The 19,002-nt window shown below is 34.6% G+C and overlaps 1 protein-coding gene across 5 annotated transcripts in view; it reads left to right on the forward strand.

The window, feature by feature from the left end:
* STS (steroid sulfatase) overlaps nt 1-19,002 on the forward strand; it is a 112,393-nt gene that overhangs the window by 59,542 nt on the left and 33,849 nt on the right. For all 5 annotated transcript variants that reach the window (XM_084293957.1, XM_084293955.1, XM_084293959.1 and 2 more), the window contains 2 exons: nt 7,197-7,334; nt 17,255-17,414. In XM_084293957.1, coding sequence (XP_084150083.1) covers nt 7,197-7,334; nt 17,255-17,414 — 298 coding nt within the window. The remainder of the gene's footprint in view (nt 1-7,196; nt 7,335-17,254; nt 17,415-19,002) is intronic.

The raw sequence follows: 19,002 nt of genomic DNA on the forward strand, positions 1-19,002 counted from the left end.
ATTCTCAGATGTGTGCAGAATAAAGATGCAAAATGCAGTTATCATAGCTGTCCTGTAAAATGTAAATGTGATAAATTGCATGACCATCTCTCATATTTTAGCATTTTAATCAGGCTAAAAAATAAGATTTACATTAGCCTTGTGTAGAACAGATGTAAGGTCTAAAACTGAATTTCAAGCAGTGCATTTATTAGCTAATTTAAGTATTAATAACCAAATACTTATCCTTTTGACCTTTAATAATCCCCCAAACTTTATCACTAGTGTTGTGGTACTGATGTAACTACGAAACCCTTGCTATACTGCATTGTCAATATTGCAGCTGTACTTATAGGTCTTCCCAACCTCCATAACCACATCTAAACCTGAGCTTTCTTACCCACATGTATTTCCATAAATGCAAAAGATCGTTCCAACTTTCCCATTTACAAAATAAGTTGAACCCTACGAGAATAAGAAAATAAGCAATATAGTACTCATCTCTTGGGAAAATGTATCTTATGCTAATTTTAAGTCAAAAAATTGGTTGATTTATTCATAGTTGCTAAGCAATACATGCCTGATCTATTGTGCACTATGCTGAAAATCTATCTTGAGGGTCTGAAAGACACGTTATACTTATAAGGCTGTATAAACAGTCACAAGCCACAATTACAAGACAATCCAAATCCAAACACTAAGCAAATATGTACTGATAGTTTAACTGACCCCACACCACTTAATGTGATGATTTTCTAGAAGATGGCCATTCTCTGAGCCCTTAAACTGATTATTCTTGTCTCAGCCTGTGTCTAGTGGAATCTGAGAGAGAAGCTTTTGATATTCTGCAGGCTACCTGGACATAACCACTACTGATTTGAATGGTAATTTACCCTATGTTGTAGATAGTTGAATCTGAGGCAATTGCCTCACTTTCCCCCATTGTGAAAAGAATTCAGAATGTTTCAGAACAGAAGGAGACTAGTGGAGTGAAATAGTTACTGATGGGGGCTCAATGTCCAGAGACATCAGCACACCAGAAGAGAAACGAAATTTACTACTTCAGACCAGATCTACTGTGGTTCTATAGATTGAATACCTCCACAGTAGGACTGCACTTAGGTGCAGTCTCGGAATCCTTCCTTGCATGTAGTTAATTTGAAAGAATACAGGTCACAGAATCAGAGAGCTTTTCTATGCAAACAGAAGTATATTAAGTGGTGATGATTATATTTACAACAAAGGTGCATTCCTGATCGTAATTAAAACACTGATACAGATGTGCTTTTTCAGAATCAGATGGTAGTTTTTTGGTATAATGTCCTGTAGACATTGAGGATCCAGCTAACCAATAGTATTAGGAACTTGACATATTAAAGATTCCAGCTTTGTACTTTAAAAAAGACCAGATTGTAAGGACTGTTTCTATTGCATAACTTCAAAAATAACGATAGCAAAGTGAGACTGTTTCAAGATTTTCTGCTGAATCTAAACTCTGCTTTTTTTTTTTTTCCTTTTTTTTTTTTTTTTTTTTTTCCCCAGGAATTATATGTATTACTATTAGTTCTGTATTTTCTTTTTGTTCTAGTCAGTTATATTAGCTATTATTCACTCTCGCCTTTGAGATTCATATTTTAATGCTCCTTCTATATAGAATCACAAGTCATCTTAGGTGAGTGTATTCTATTGATGGGCTAGATAATGTTCCATAATACCATCTATTGCTTCAACACAGAATTTCCACTTTCCAGTGGTTGTATTCTAGCTCTGAATGTTAAACAAGTTTCATGCAGACTTTATATACTGTTCACCATGTGTGCAACAATGTCTTGTTTTGCTGTCAGTGATTTTATTATTTTCTATCTTTACCTCAAGTGTTGTGCTCAATGAGTAGGTCTGAAAGTCATAATTACTTCCCCACTGCAAAGACAAACTGATTTACATATTTATCAAGGGGAAACTGGATGGCTGTAAGCATACCACAGAAACATTTGCATATATATAACCTGAAATGTACAAAAGCTAAAATTAAGATATGGATGTGTTGGTCTTAGTTACTAAGCTGGCTTTTATACAAAGGTTTTAGTCAGTGTATTTCGTAATCAGATTGGTCCATTAAAGAATGAAGTCTCTTTTTTCTTCATACAAAATCAACATAGAGATTAAAATGTTTGTTAACTTATGAATGATGTTTTGCAGATATTGCAACGTTAAGTCTCCATAAGGTGAAAGTCTTTGAATCTGGAAGAGATGATGAACTGTGGAATTACCTAAATTTAATTTCTATACCAGGCATAAGATCCCAAGGAGTTTATTATGTTAAAAGCTATGTAACTGAATGACATCAATATCTTTTCTGGGAGGAATACGGGCTTCCAGATACTTATGCATGTTGGGGTAATTTGTAAGAGGTTATGCATGTATTCAAAGCACTCCTAGCTTGCCACTCACAGAGGTAAGCCACTTCATCAGTCTACAACTTAGTTGTGATTCTGATCGGTGAAGGTATTTGAAAGGAAGCATTAGTATCAGAAGGGAATTCTGAAACATAAACTAAAGGAAAAAAATCTGCCTCTTGTAGGAAGAGATTTGATGGCTGATCTTTCTAGATTAGTCTTTGTCCAATAATTGTCTCAAGTTTACAATTACCTTATTGGCATGACAGTCATGTGAAAATCTGCTGGAGTGGAATAAGATGTTCTATTTACAAAAATTTCCTTTACCATCAACTATGGTGTCCTGAGACATCCTTAACCCTCATTCTGAATCCTGCTGTTTCTTTGAATCAGGCATACTGTTTTAAAGCTTTCCTAATGAGTGGAGAGACTGTTTTTTCCTAATGCCCAGATCACACAGAGGTATTCTATATTCTAGAGCTTTTGTTTTGTTTTGTTTTGTTTTTAATAATTTCAGCAAGACTACATTATTTCAAATTAATACTGATAATACTTCTGTCCCATTGACTTCAAATTACAGTAAGCTAATTTATGAAGCAAATACATTTTTTATATGCTTGCTTGACTAAACCTTTGAACAGATTTCCAAATCATTAATGCATTGTTAAACACTGTATTGTTTTTCAGTGTTTGTACCTAGTTTTCAAATGAATAGTCATTGTTTATAAACCCTGTAACCTAATGTACATGAATTCAGTGGGAGTCTTATGTGGTTCAAAACTCCAGAAATTAATTTCAGCATTAGATAGGCTGGCTCGGCTACCATTTATGCTGTGTTACACAAGTTGAATAGTGGCATGGCACTTGCAGTTTCCTACTAATGAGCAGAGTCAATTGCTCTTATCACTTTCACATGGCTATCACTCCACTGAAATTGGCATTTTCACTTAAAGAATGAAACAACTCTATAATTTAACATAGCTTGAAGCAAGAGTGGAGAATAGAATGTAGAGAGCTGTCCTCAGTATATTTTGGAAGAAGTTTTACTTAAATTTTGGATTGTTAGTATATTAATTGAAACAAGCAACATCTTAATGCTGTCCTTAGTCTATTTTGTATCTTAAAATATAGAAATGAAAGAGTAGTGTCCAATGATATAATGCCTTTGTCTGCTCCAATGTTAGCCACCTGGAGTATGTATTCCTGGAATGGCAATAGGAGGAAAAAGTTGCACTTAAAGTGTAGTTGTTCAGTAGGTTCAGAAATTATGCAGTTAGATTGATTCTGATATATGCAGTGTTAGACTGATTCTGTTGTTTGGAATGTTGTCTTTAAAAATTTTTTCTGTTCAAACCAGAAAAGTGTAAATAGTGGTATTTGCAGAGATCAGTACAGCTGTTATTTTTTTAGAACAAGTCAGTTTTTTTGATCAAGAATTTTTCAATTTTTATTAGTTACTGCCTACACTGGGGATATTAAACCATCATTGCTTAAACTGAGCTATAGTTTTCCCAGTGTTTTGACTTATTTATCCTATAGTTTCATGTTCTGGATAATCTCTTTACTTCTACAAACTCTTTTTACATTTGTATTTTGTTCTGCAACTAGCAATGGAATTCAAAAGATAGGCTAAGCCAGCAAAAGCCCTATTGTAATTCAAGAGCACATGATGTATGATATACATCCAGTCATATTTTATGTGTGAAGCAATACAGTTTTACCATCTTCTCTTACTCAGACCTCATTTATCTGTTAACCACACTCATAAAAATGTTACTCACATAGTTGCATTTCTACACTTCGGGTAGGATTCATCTTGCTTTCCTTTATCAATAATATGAAGACATTTACTTTTGAGCTAGTTGCCTGTCTCCTCTTTTTAAGGCATGGGGTAAAAAAAAAGGCCTTTTTGCAGTTGTGATTCACCTCTTACAAAGTTAGGCAGCTAAAACAGGCAAAGTGAAAATCCTCCTTCTTTAGTAAGTGAAATTACCCAGGAATGTTTATCAGTCTTAGCTTAATTCTAAAGTCTCAGTGAAATATGAAGAAATTATACAAGTGGAATAGTAAGAGTTAGAGTCAAGAAAGACATAAGAAAACAGCAAAAGCTGTATTTTGCTTACTTTTTACTATTTCCTTTCAAAATTGATATAATACATGACAGTATGTCAAAGATATCTGTTCACAGAGCATTCTTTGCGTTTTTCCTCTGTTTTGGTTACCATTTAGAAATGCTAATAAGCAAATGTCTTGCATGTGTCAACAGTAACCATATCATTCAAGTGCATTTAAATGTGTCTTTATCTCATGGTAGCACACACTTTATTGCTTATTTATTCTAGAAGGTGTCAGTGTTCAGGATGAAAACAGAAACTTAAGTTTTGCTTTTTTGTCAGTGCATTGTGAGCACCATTCTCTGACAATAGTGTGGTATTTGAATTGCCAATATTTGTTCACCTGTTCTGAACAATGTTGTTGCTAAATTAAGTTGTCGTTTTAGCATTTAGTAATTAACCCTGATTTAGCTGATCCTTCTGCTGTATAAAAATCCAAGTGAAGTAAATGGAAGTTCTGCCATAGAGTTCAAGAAACTTTGGATGAGGTTTTTTATAGGTTTTGTCTTTTGTTTTTGTTTCTGTTTTCAGGCCAAGTCAAGCTCCTCAGCCTTGTTACGGGGAAAAAAAATCATAATGATGATTGTTTTGTTTATTTAATTAATAGTGATAATGAGAACATTTTCATTGTTTCTCATTTTTCCCAGATTAATTAGGAAACCAGAATTTCCATTATTGAATGACAGCAGGTGTCTCTGATCACCAGAGATCATTTAATGTAATGTACTCCAAGTGGAATTCTTATTTTATTTTCATTTTGCTTAATTTACAGGATGAATTTGAAAATCCAATTTGATCAAGGAAAACTAGGTAAAAAAAATAAAAATGCATTTGCTCATTTCATTGCACATTTCTTTCTTTGTGCAATCCCATTTGTTGTTACTGTCATGGAACCATAGAATCTCAGGTTGATACAGGTTGGAAGGGAATTCTGAAGGTCATATGGCCAAATACCTGTACATCATGTCCTCATTTATCTATATGCACCACTTTTTTTTTTTTTTTTTTTTTTTTTTTTTTGCCACCTTTTTGCCACCTTTCCAAGGGATATTATTATTACTTAGCAAGTACAACCTCCAAATGATCTGAAAAGCTAATGGAAGATTGCCTCTTTCTTTCCTGGCACTAAGTCCACCTGCTAAGCAAGTAAATGACTTGTCAGATAGATCTGCTTGATTTTCCCTCAACCAACTTTAAAATGTCAGCCTTTGTAAAAGATTTTCCTCAGCTCTGTGAGGAAATTTCAGCTACCATGAAGTTTCAGAACATGCATAATCAAATTCTCCTATTCTTACATTTCTTTGCTCCTAGTTTACAAACATGACCAACAGGTATTTAACTGCTGATGTTTATTTATGGCCCTTTCCTTTAAGCTGATAAGAAATGGAGACACTCAACCTTTTTAACAAGGCAATTTTAGAATGCTGCAACATTAAAAACCAAGTGATTAGAAATTAGGTGAGATAACTATTCCTTATCTAGAGGAGGAGAAGACAACAGAACTGATCTGAAAATAGTTAACGAAGGCTCTGTATTTCAAAGTTCTTATCTCATTCTCTTTGACACGGTAATTGAGCATCCACTGATGAACTAATTCTTAGTGGACAGGTGGACAAATCAAAATTAACATTCAAATTGGACCATACTTGGATGTTTAAGTAAAAGGGATAAAGAGAAAATGGTAGTAAAGACAGAATTATCTTTATATGGTCTGGGATCCCTGAAGAACAAGGTTAAGCTCATTTGCAGGCTGACGTGAAGTATATTCTTACACTTTGGTCAGTTTCCAGTTCCAGTAATTTTAGATTCCTAATCAGTATAAAATTCACTGTAGCAAGTTTGAAAGAGTGGCTTCACTCTCGTTCATAGAAAAGCTCTTTTTTAAAAACAAAACAAAACAAAACAAAACAAAAAACAGTCTAAATAGGTTTAAGTGTAATTTATGTGCACTGCAAGGCTCTGCTTCTGTGCCAAGGTAGTGTAAGGAGCCCTTTGTGTAAATGAAATGTGAGCCCATGGTGCCTTGGAGTTTCAGAACACACCCATGGATTGGATTCTTCTTTTAAATATGTGCACGTCTGTGTGTTTATTACCTTGTATATTATGAGTTTAGTTGATGTCTACTCTTGTGTGACAACACATTAATGACTAATTAGTAGTGTAGCTAATGAAACCATGTCACCAGCAGAGGCATTCCATATACTAACTTGTTTTTTTTCGTTTGTTTGTTTGTTTGTTTTTAGAATTCTAGCATTCATACTGAGATTTTTGCCATGCTGCCTCTATAGGTTGCTAGGCAGCACAGCTTTACCCCAAAACGGTTAGCTCTGTTCTGCATGCTGAGACTCTTTCAGATATCCTCGGTGGTTTGAATCTTCTTGCTGTGGGGTTTCCTTGATTGTGAGCAACTGCTTCCAAAGGTCACTTGCTCTCTGTGGATCAGCCCTTTTTTTTTTTTTCTGATGTGCACAAATCCTCTCATTTTATACTTCAAGAATCCCTGCTGCAATCAAACCATAGTCTTGACTGCAATGGGCCTTGTGTAATTGACCCCTACTGTATACTGCATGTTGCCAATTGCTATGTATAATAATGTTTTTATGGTAACGATCTTAAAAAAGCACAAAGACAAAAATGTTTGTACTTGCCAAAGTTAATGAAAAAAGCTTCCCAAAGACATTAAATATGTTTGTTTGTTTGCTTCTAGGGCAGATTCTGAATGTGCTGGAAAAGTATAATCTGAGAAATAAAACTCTTATATACTTTTCATCTGACCAAGGGGCTCACATTGAAGAAATCTCAAGTTCTGGAGAAGTCCATGGAGGTTACAATGGAATATATAAAGGTGAACATTCTCTGATTTTTATTAAAAAAAAAAAAAAAAAAAAAAAAACTGTTTCAGAAAATATTTCCTTGGTTTTGTTCCAAAACTGCAATATACTCTAGGGTCAAAAAGTTCAAAATTCAATTTTTAAATAATAAAAAACTGCTCATAGCTGTCATACTAAATCCAAACATAGGCAACAAAAATAAGGGGCTTACTTGTCAAATACATCAGCTCAACCAAAATACATATATATATTTAACACTATAAAATATACACTTGAACTGGCCAGAAATTCAACTTTGGAAAGATGTTAGTTCATACTGTCACGGCTAGAGGCTGGAGAGCAGAATGGAATGGAGAAAAAAAAAAAAAAAAAAGATGGGGTTTTTGAGCCATGTGAGCCATCAGGAATCTTAAATGTAGGCTAAATGCAACAGGGTAAGTGAGATCACACAGAGGTTATAGAGAAGATGGGAGAACCAGCACTGTGTTCATTACAGAAAATGTAGAAAAAGAGTGTTAAATTAGAAAAGAATAATGGGTAGTTGGATTTAGTTTGGGATGGGCAAGTTCCACAACATCCAGAGAAGGATAAGATTTCAAGAAACAAATTCTGAATTAATGATCAGTTTTGAAAATAATGCATACTATTGAGTTGGACTGATTTGAAAACAGAGAGACTTCTGTTAGAAGGAGAGTTATATTCTTTTAGTCTCAAGAAAATTAATACTCCAAATTCTGTTTGTTCTGTGAAGGACTAAAATGTGTTTAAAGTCTGCAATACACTTTCTCCCTGTGATATCACCCAACAATACTGAAAGATACTGTTTATTGCAATATAGTGATCATGTAGAAAGAAAAATTCTAGCTTAGCAAATAGCCTTTCTCATTTTGTCCATTCTGATATCCCTGACCTTTGGTCAGCAGGAATGTAATATACAACTAGATACTTTTGAGAACGTGGTCCTAGCATGGAAATAAACAAAATTATTGTCAGCAATGTGTTTTTGAGACAGGCAGAACAAGAATAGACAACAGGACTAGAGAAAGAAGGGTGCAGTGATGGTAATTGTTTGGTAACATGGTAACTTTCAGACAGGGACTAGTTATAACTTTCAGTCAGGGACTGTTCATAATCAAAGACAGATTGACAACATTGTTAAATATGAAATAAAGGATTACCTTTGACAAAGTAAAGAAAACAGTATTTTCCAGTGTGCAATTTGTGGACACATAGCATTAAGAAATTGAACATTAAAATGGTTTTAATAATCTTCGATCTCATTAAAATATGAAAGAAATGCTTAGTTTTGTTATTGTTAATGAAATATTAGCAATATTTCTGGAATATTCTGTCCTTGTACCAGAGGCAAAGTTCCCTTTATGCTTTCACTGGGAAATGTCTGTTTAATTTGTTTTCCCTTCATATTTCAGAGGACAAGACCAAAGAAACCCAGCAGTTTTTGTAAACTGAGTTGCCAACCTTGCCACTTTTAATTGTGAGGAGAAAGAAGCAAATTGCCTTTAGGTGTTATTTAAAAAAAATGTATTGCAGAACTAAAGTTGTGACTTAAGTCACAGAATAGTTGAGACTAGAAGGCACCTCTCAAAGTTTCTAGTCTTACCTCCCGCAGAGGAGGGTCAGCTGGAGAAGATTGCTCAGGGCTCTGTCCAGTCAAGGACTCGAGGTTTGAAAATCTTCAGTGATGAAGCTTCCACAGCCTCTCTGGACAACTTGCTCCAGTAAATACCGGAGCAGCCTCACCATAAAAATTCTTTTTCTTATGCTTTAAATGAAATTGCCTTTGTTTCAGTCTGTGCCCATTGCTTCTTGTCCTGTCACCGGGCACCAATAAAAAGAAGGTGGCTTCTTCATCTTTACTCAGGTAAATTCATGTAATATACATGGATGAGATCCCTCCTGAGCCTTCTCTTCTTCAGCCTGAGCAGACCCAGCTCTCTCAGCCCCTCCTTGCATGTTGGAAGATTATATGGAAACCATCTAGCCATTTTCATGGCCCACGTTTAAACTCACTCCATGTCCATGTCTCTTTCATACTGGTGAGCCCTGCCCTGGACTGAGCACTCCAGGTGCGTCTCACCAGAGTGGAGCAGAAGGGAAAGATCAGTCTGCTGGCAATGTTCTTCCTAAGGCAGACACAGATGTTGGCATTCTTTGCCACAAGGGCAGATTGCTGGCTCATGTTCAGGTAGTCATACACCAAAACCCCAAGGTCTTTCTCTGCAAAGATGCTTTCCAGACAGTCAGTCCCCAGCCTGTTGTGGTGCAAGAGGTTATTCCTCCACAGATGCAGACTTGATGTGTACCTTTGCTGAACTTCATGAGGTTCCTGTCAGCCTATTTCTCCAGCCTGTCATGGTCCCTCTGAATAGCTGCATGAACCTCTCTGGGTGAATCAGTTTTCTATTGTCTGCAATACTGCAAAAAGGAAGAAAGAAAGACATACACTGTAAGCAATAACAATACAGTGAGGTTTTTAAGTGAGAAGACTCCACTGCTTTTAGTCAGCAGGTATCTTTCTGAGAAATGACCCTTAGATTTAAGAGAGCTACAAAGGAATTGCTGCCCAAGCAACACAAGTAATGCCAAAGTCATGAGGTTACGGACTATCAAATGGGTCCCCTTGGGCTAACACCAGAATGAAATCTGTCTTAAACATTAGCACTTAGGCCTTACATAGTGCTTTAAGTAATTAAGGAACCATATGGTTACATATATGTAGCTGTAGGCACAGCCTGAGGTGTTTTAGAAGCTCTAAAAAATATTTGCCTTCCAGGATGCCAGACATAAGACATAGGATAAATGACAAGGAGGAAAAAAGAACACAAATACACTGGGGAATATGCCTTCCTGAGGAACATTTTGATTGAATAGAGTCTTTTCTATTAAGCTTTGCAAAATTTTGTGTTCATACTTACAGAGTGGGGAGCAATTTGAAATAGATCTTACCTGAATTAATAAAAATCTGATTGATAGGGTTACCTGGGGAATGGTAGAGCTTTTTATTTTTTAAATGAATTATAGTGTGGTTTACAGTTGACTCTTACGCTATGCTAGCAAGTACTGTAATAAATGATGGGGAAGAAAATAATCACTATATACGAAAAAATAATTATTGAGACTTTTTTAACAAAATAAAAATAAATCAGCAGACCTGTGCAATTAACTGAATATACATTTACAATTTTAAAATACAATTAATCTTGTTTTATTTTCCACTCTCTCCATCTCTGTACCAGTCCTCAATTTAACATGTATATTAAGCATCATTTGCAAAAGGACAGAAGTGAAAACGATAAATTAACCGCATAATTAGTAATTTTTGTACATAAGGTTTTATTCATATTAATAGTCTATACAGTGAGGTGTGTTAAAGCTCTGAGCCCTGTACATCTCTGGTGGATTTAATAAAAATCAGACCTGTGAAGTCCATAAACCTCAGGCCCTGATGTAACAATATACCTAAAAAAAAAAAAAAGAAAAAAAAAGCAGTATTTATGCTAGTTGTGCTCATGTATACATGCACTAGGAATTTGCTTCGTCTGCAAAACTGAGAGACATGCATGTCCTTTCTTCCTGTCTGCTAGACAATCTGAGTCACTTACCTTTTTGTATATGAGTTCTTTATGAATGTGAATATGAATCAAGCCACTTAACACTCTTGTCAGAGCTGGAGCAGTATACTCAGCAATAATTGGTTCTGCCCTAAATCAAAAGCTCTCTACAGCTCTCCACAATTTGTACTCACTAATTTCTCTTGATATCCAGCCAAATCAGTACCAATAACAAAATTTAAGAGGAGTTTGGAGAGTTAGGCTTGCACTGCAAGACTGAATGCCAAAAAAGGAGACATTGAGAGCTTTATTAGCCTGGATTCTGACTGTGGAACAGTCACCATAAATTTGGATATCCCTTGAAATCAGAAACCAAAGCTAATATAGTGTTTAACAAATTGCTGTCAATATATAGTCTGGTTTTTCCTTTTCTTAGAAGACATGCATATGCAGAAGTGATGAATTAAAACAGTCCTCTCTTTCCAGTTTCCTTTTTCTGACAGTCAAGATCAGAAGTTTCAGAGGAAGATTCAGGAGCTGTGGTGAATAAAGAAGATCCCTAAGAAAATCTCCTAATCTGTAGGATGACCTTGGTTTAAGACACAAATTTTGGCAATTTACTTTCCACAAAGGCTTTTAGCATTATGCATTTAGCATAATTTTTCACCATATAAATATGAAGGTCCATTTGAGTTGTTCTAAATTCTCAGTCTAAATTCTTTAGAAAGTAAATTTATAGTATAGAAGACAGTGCTTTCACTTGTTGCAGATTTCATTGAACATATGCTTGAAGTTTTATACTATTTCCTCTTTGTTAAAGGAGGAATAACTTATTTATATCTTCCTTATCTTACCTTTGTTTTCTATATTTTTGTTGTCCCTCTTTCGCCTTATTAGCGCATTCATAAAGTAATTGTCTTGTCAGTTTCTCATCAGTCTTACCTGATGAGTTTTCTATTGCACCTCATTTCATGTTCTTTTTATTTTCTTATTCATATTCATTTTCTTATATGAAATATTGCTATTTGGCAATAAAAATTTCTTAAAATAGCTTGACCAGTTTTTGCCTTTCAGCGTTTGCCATGAATATTGCTTTCCAGTTACATACTTTAATTTTTATGTTATCAACTTCATTCTATTTCCTATCCGTTGTCTTTTTACCTTATTGATTACAGATGTGCTTTAAACTTTAGTCTTTGCATACATCCTTTTTTTTTCTGAAGCATAAAAATTAAGTTTATGTTATGAATAGCTAAGAACATAGACTCTAGTCCAGTTATTTTTTCTCTAATGTCCATTACACTGAACATTTTTATACAGAATTTGAACTTGCATCTTGTTGCCTCTTGGTGTGAAGTCCATTATCTTTTCTCCTGAATTTGATCAACCTATGATACTCTGTGTCATACTTAGTTTTCATGTTTCTCTCCACTTCCAAAATTAAAGGAATTTTATTAAAATAACAAGGGACTTAGTAAGAGTTGAATCAAGGTATCTTACTATTGACTTTTTTCAGGTGTCATAGGCTGCTTGTTTTATCACTTTGTTTTCTGTCTGTTAGGCACATTTTGATTCATGACAACCTTTTCTCTCCTAACCCATGATTAATATTCCAGAAACTTTTCCTGAAAGTCTTTCAAAGGTTTAAATGTAGATATAGCCTCTATAGCAAAAGTAATGGCTATTTTAGAAAGTTTCTTCCCAGCTGCTCTGTATCTTCTTGCTTGAACTCCAGAAGGACTCTTGGGTGCACACATGATAATATACTTTTTTCCTAGCTACTTAATAGTTTTAAATGATCAGTTTAGATCTGTTGGAAATACATTAGTTCCTGTGAACCTGTTGGACCAATAGGTCCTTTAGCAATATTATTTCTTTTGGAAGCTTCTATGATGGTACATGATGCATGACAAAAACAATGTTTCTTAGACCTTAGACCCTAAATTTTAAGAATTACTACTATTACAGATCTGTGAGAGCTAAACAAAGGCCAGAGGAATACATTCTCTAATATTTTTATTGAAATGTGTACAATTTCATACGCTACAGTAGCCAGCTCATTCACCAATGTTTCTTGAAGTTACTAGTAAACCTTTTCCTTTCTGTAATTCACAGAGAAATAAAACTGACCCTTACTTTGGCCTCAGGAACTATGCTAATGCATATTTAGCAATATTAGTTTCACTTTTGACTTTAATGAATGCAGGCATTGACCTTTGCTTCCAATGTACTGTATTTTTATATTTTTGAAGCGATCCAGATTTTTTAAATAATGCAGCCATCTTGTAATTTTGACTGAAACAGAAAACATCCCGAGAAAGAAGTTCATTTATTTAGAATAAAGATTGAAATGATAGTATGGCCACATGGGCTATGTCTATTAGTTTCAGCTGTATAAGAATACTGCAGGTTGAAAATTAACCAAAGTATACAGAAATAATTGAAAAACAATATAATAATGAGTGGGCTTGCCACTAAAAACAAATTACTGTTTGGTAGTTTTGTAAGGTAAGCAATGATAACCAGCTTTGATTGTCAATATTTACAGGCAATTAATTTCCTTGTATTTTTCATTCATTCAAGAGAATAAATAGGTTTAGAAGGCTTTGTTTTTATAAGAAAATAAGAAGGAAGGAAAGGGTAGTATGCTTATAATCCAAGTGATCTAAAGAAGATATTTTAAATAGTTTTCATTGTTTATCATTTAAAATACTAGTAGTGTTATACCACAGAATTTTCCTTTATATATCATCTTTTGTACAAGCTCTATTCCCAGAGTTAGATAGCAGTCAATTTTAACCACAGAAGGGAAAAAAAAATATAGCTAAGATTTTAAATGAGGTTAAAATGGAAATTTGAGATCATGTTTTGGATGACTGTGGAGAGTTATGTCTGTACTTAGTCTACTCCTGCAGTTTTCATGAGAAGGTGAACACAGGCTGTTGTTCAATGTAACACTGAAGGGTGCAACTATTCAGAAAACACAGATAGCTAAGCATGGGGAGCTTTATGCTGTTTTAAAAACAATTTTAAAAGAACTTAAGGGATCAAAAATAAAACACAACTACTCTGCTTAGAGTTTGCCAGGCACACAGACTACTAAATTACTGCTTTTTCTCTGTTTCAGTGTTGTTGACTCCAATCAAAATACAAAACTAATGAGTCAGATTTTGAAATATCAAGAGGTTTTTTATTACATAATGACCTTCTGTGGATATTTTTTTTTTCTAATATTTTATCTGTTTGGATGTTTGCTTCATGTTTCAAGCATTAGTGTAAAACCTTGATTTAAGGAAAAAAATGCAGCTATCTTGAACAATGTCTAACAGTGAGAGTTTTAATGACAGTGCATGTCAAATTGTTCATACTCATTTCATGGGATTAATCAGCTCTAGTAATGTCACTAAATACAGTTCTAATAAAAATGCAAACCATGTGGACATAGCATAATAGCACAGTCTTCCTCTGTGATCTGTCATTTCTGCCCTAGTTCCCTGCTATTCCTCTATCTTCCTGCTATTCCTCTAACTTCCTGCTGTCTCCTCCAGAGATACCAAAAAATTATGCTCCAGTTAGTCTTTTGAAAGGAAAACAACAGTCACTTCTTCATAGAAATAAGCAAGGAGATGGCCCTGCTGTAGAGTCCATTTTGCTTTTTGTATCTCACAGCAGGGTAGTAATGGTCCCTTTGTGCTTGGATAATGTGGAAGTTTTCTGTCACTGTTCTGTAATGATTCAGGAAAATTGTACTATGAACTTAGGAACTCTGAAAGTGATTCAATATCTAGGGTTTAAAAGTTGCAGCGTGTGTGGGAAAGGGATTCAGCACTTACTCTGAAATTGTTTCAGATTACACAAGACAGAGATCAAAGCAACAGTAACGAGAATTTATTTAAACAATCCAATCTACACAGTGCTGTTTCTAGTTTCAGACCAGATGTAAGGAAATAAGAGGAATTCACCACTGAAAGTGACCTATAGTGGTAGATCAGCTCCCAGAGTTTTCTACCTGTCCATATTTTCTGGCCAACAAGCTGTTGCAATATTTACACAGAACAAGGATCCTACTCATAAACTACACCATCTTCCTGGGATAATTTTTCAGTGAAAATGATATTGATCTTTTTAGTAAATTAATCTTTTTAATATAATTTTATATCCTTATGCTTTTCCTGGACTGATATTCAGACTTAATTATTCAAGCTCAGCATCATTTTCTGTGATTCATAACTCATTTGGAATATTAACCTTGACACTTTCCTACTGGGTATAATCCACACCTAAATTTTTAAGTGCTAGTGACTGTTGTACATAGATAGGCAGAGATATCTTTTATACAGAAGATGTACACAGTCTCTTGACAGCTGTCTGGTTTTTAAACTAACACTATTAACACACAGTTGGTATAACGTTGGGTGACCACTTCGTGCTGCTAGGTGGTAGATATTTTAAACCTCACCAAGTAACACCCATATAAACATAAATCTATATTATCTTTAGATTTTTATTTTGTAAATCAGATATTTGCAATAATTTAAACCAAAATAATCCTTGCATCTCATTTATAACTTTTAGAATTGGTGTCCATGTGCTTTATGGTGAAAATGGAATTGCATTTGATGCAATGACAGGAGTCAATATTTAAGGCTACTCTGAAAGATGGATAGTCATGTTGAGGTCTGAACTTGCGCTGTTTCCCAAAAACAGCTTAAGCAAAGATTGTTGTTTGAAGTAATGTATATTAGAAAGTTTAAATTTTCTAATGTCAGACTAGATAGTTAATTATGTGTTCCTACCTATTCAATATTACAAATTCCAATAAAACCCATGGAAAAGAAGTGTGCAGTAATGTGAAACTTTTCAGCCACGAGACTATATATAGATAAGTAAAGAGCTATGCAAAAGGTAGTTTTCTCACTTGAAGTAGCCACCTATCCTATTTATGGACAGTGAAAAACTTGTAGGGAAAAAAAGGTAGATTCTGAATCCCCCAAAGCAGAAATAGAAAAGTTCATGGAGAAGTCAAAATAGAATGTATGGAAAGACCTGGGCTTGATACTAAAGGTATTAAAATCCATGTGGTGCATAGAAAGTCTAAGAGTCTGAGGAGACAACTGTTCAAGTACTTCACTGTGATATGTTGTTCTTTCATTTATATATTTATTTATTTTTACTTGAAATGTGAGACACAGGAAATACAGGCTCATAATATTTGAACTATAAATTGCTACTGGATTCTGTGAGTGGAATGCATATTTCAGTGCTTTCAGATATTTCTATTATTGTATAAAACATCCTCAATTTAGATACAAGTGCTGGGCCCAGACCATGCTTAACCACATTCCAAACCCATCCATTCACTAGAAATATTTTTTTCAAAGTTTAATTCATTTTAAAGATGAACAGGTTTCACAGAATGCCCCATCCCTAGAAGTGTTTAAGACCAGTTTGGATGGGGCTTTAAGCAACCTGGTTTAGTGGGACGTGTACCTGCCCATGGCAATGGGATTGGAACTAGGTGGGCTTTAATGTCCCTTCCAACTCAAACCATGCTATGACTCTGTAATTCTACTTGTGATAACTTTTCATAGAGTTGTGACAATTAAATAACAGCATAGATATTGTCACAGAATAAACACATTGCCCTTCTCCAAAGATGTCTGGATGACTCAGTGGTGTTGGATAGTGTAGAAGCAAAGGAAAGGTCTGCAAAGTAATGTTATGATTAGTCGATAATGCAGTTGGTGTTTAGTTGGTTTAGAGGTAGAAAAGGTTCTCACAGCATCCTGAGAACTACCATAATTGTAACAAATTTCTAACTAGTGCATTTAATTAGAGAATTCAGTAACATAGTTAAATTGGTACTTTCTTCTATGTAAAGTTTCTAAGCACCATTTTTAATGAAATATAATTTTTCTGAGTTTATCCCTCAGAGCTCTAGTCATACCTCAATTTATTTTTGGTTCTTATTTTTAGTTGCATCTGCATGTATCTGTGACACATGATCTAGACCAAATTGTCTACAAGAATTCCTGCAAGATGCCTTTTTATCTTTTACAACTAATGTTTAATTTTGTTTTTAAATTAAACACATTTTATAAACTCTGTCTAATTTATATTAGTAAGTTTACTATAATAAAGATAATAGTTGTAGGTAGAAAATATAGGTCAGCAAATCTAGCACATTTTTAAAATGTACTTTTAATCAAAAGCTTCTAGCTAGATAGCATGTTTATTAATTGAAAATTGTATCTTGCAGTTTTTTTCTGTGCCTTTGTGTGTGTGTGTGTGTTTTTGTTGTTGTTTGTTTTGTTTTGTTTTTACTAAGAAGAAATCATTCTCTTATCAAACAACACTTTCAGGTGGAAAATCAACAAACTGGGAAGGAGGTATTCGTGTGCCTGGGCTTCTCCGTTGGCCTGGAATGATACCAGCTGGTACCTATATGGACGAGCCAACAAGTAACATGGATATATTTCCTACCATTGTCAAACTTGCTGGGGCACAGTTACCCAATGACAGGTATGCTCTGAACTTACCTCTGTTCTATAGAAAATCTCATGTGCATTTGGTACATTCTGATGATAACTGTTAGGACAGAAGTAAGAATAAAAAGAAAAACTAGATGTTAAGTACCTTTTTTTTTTTTTTGTAATTACATTTCATGTTGACATTCTGATATGCTTTACAAAAAACATTGTATGTAAACATTGTATGTAAAAGCAGTTTGGCCAGCAGAACAGCTTTTTTGTGCTACTTTATCCCAGTTCATTTAGCGGGCTTCTTTTGTTCATGTTAAATAAAAACTTGAAGTCCCTTCTCCTTACTGTTCCTCTTCATCAGTCCTTACTCTATACTTTCTCACATCACTTAGCCTTACCAAAAATGTTGAAGTTAAAGGGAATTGTGTAACTAGAAGACAGAAAAAACAACAACAAAAAATCATAAAGCTGGGCACCAGAGAGGGGGTCGGCCATTGACAATGTGAACAGCAATTAAGACAATGTTTACACTGTCATTCTTCAGCAGTTCTTTAACAGTTCTTTACTGTAAATAAATGCAAAAATAAAAATAAAAATAAATAAACATAAACATAAACATAAAAATAAATAAATGCTTGAAACCTGCCATTTCATAAACATCTAGGTATTAACTGAGGCTGAACTCAGTATCAAGCACTCATTACTGACCCTTACTTTCTCTGTTAACAGTTTTTGTTTTTTATTTTTTGTGATATCATTTGTAAAGATCAGCTCTGCGGCTAGTTCAGATCATGGTCATGCAAACAGTTATGTCATCTGATGTGATAATCCTGCAGGGAAGGGAACAAGCATCCGGCAACTACAGAGTGAGAGAATACCACCAAAAGCAACATACCATCAAGTCACAGCCTAGAATTATTTACTAAAAGCAAAAATGAATTTATCAGAAAAGGCTTCATTCTACATGAATGAAGATGGTAGAAACAAGACCTGCAAGTGTAAATTATTTTTAACTTTACGAGTTAAACCTTGGCCTGCTTAGTGTAACAAAACAAAACAAAAAGCTACCCTTTTCTTACAATTTATTGTTCTCTACTAAATGAGTGAAAATAATCTATTACAGAGGTTAGCAGCCTGATGGAAAAAAAAAAAAACAAAAAACAAAAAACCACCAAGCTTATAAATTAATAAGTTTTACTGACATTTGCACATCCCAATGTTTTATCTCGTTCAGGAGATACACAATCTCATCAGCAAGATGCCTCCACCTAAACTCTGTTGCCATCCCAGTCCAATATGTGGAGAAACCCACTGCTACACTTACTCTTTGTACACATCTGCCATGCACAAACAGCTTTTGAGTACAAAGAATCCAGAATCCACATGGAGAAGACCAGTGGTAAGCAGAGACAGTCTGCTAACGATGATTCATGGAGATTCTGCAGGAAATGGCAGGGCAGGACATGTGTAAGGCATGAGAAACTAGTCTTGCACTGAGACATCCCCTACAAGCAGTAACTCTGTTGAATCTAAGCAGTTCAAACTATTCTTACTGAGGGCAGATCTTATGCACTTCATTTTCATATTCCTTGGTTGAAGACTAAGCACTGATGTTTTATTTTCATCTC

Source organism: Netta rufina, assembly GCF_964035555.1.
Source record: "Netta rufina genome assembly, chromosome: 1".
In the NCBI taxonomy this organism is placed as follows: Eukaryota; Metazoa; Chordata; class Aves; order Anseriformes; family Anatidae; genus Netta; species Netta rufina.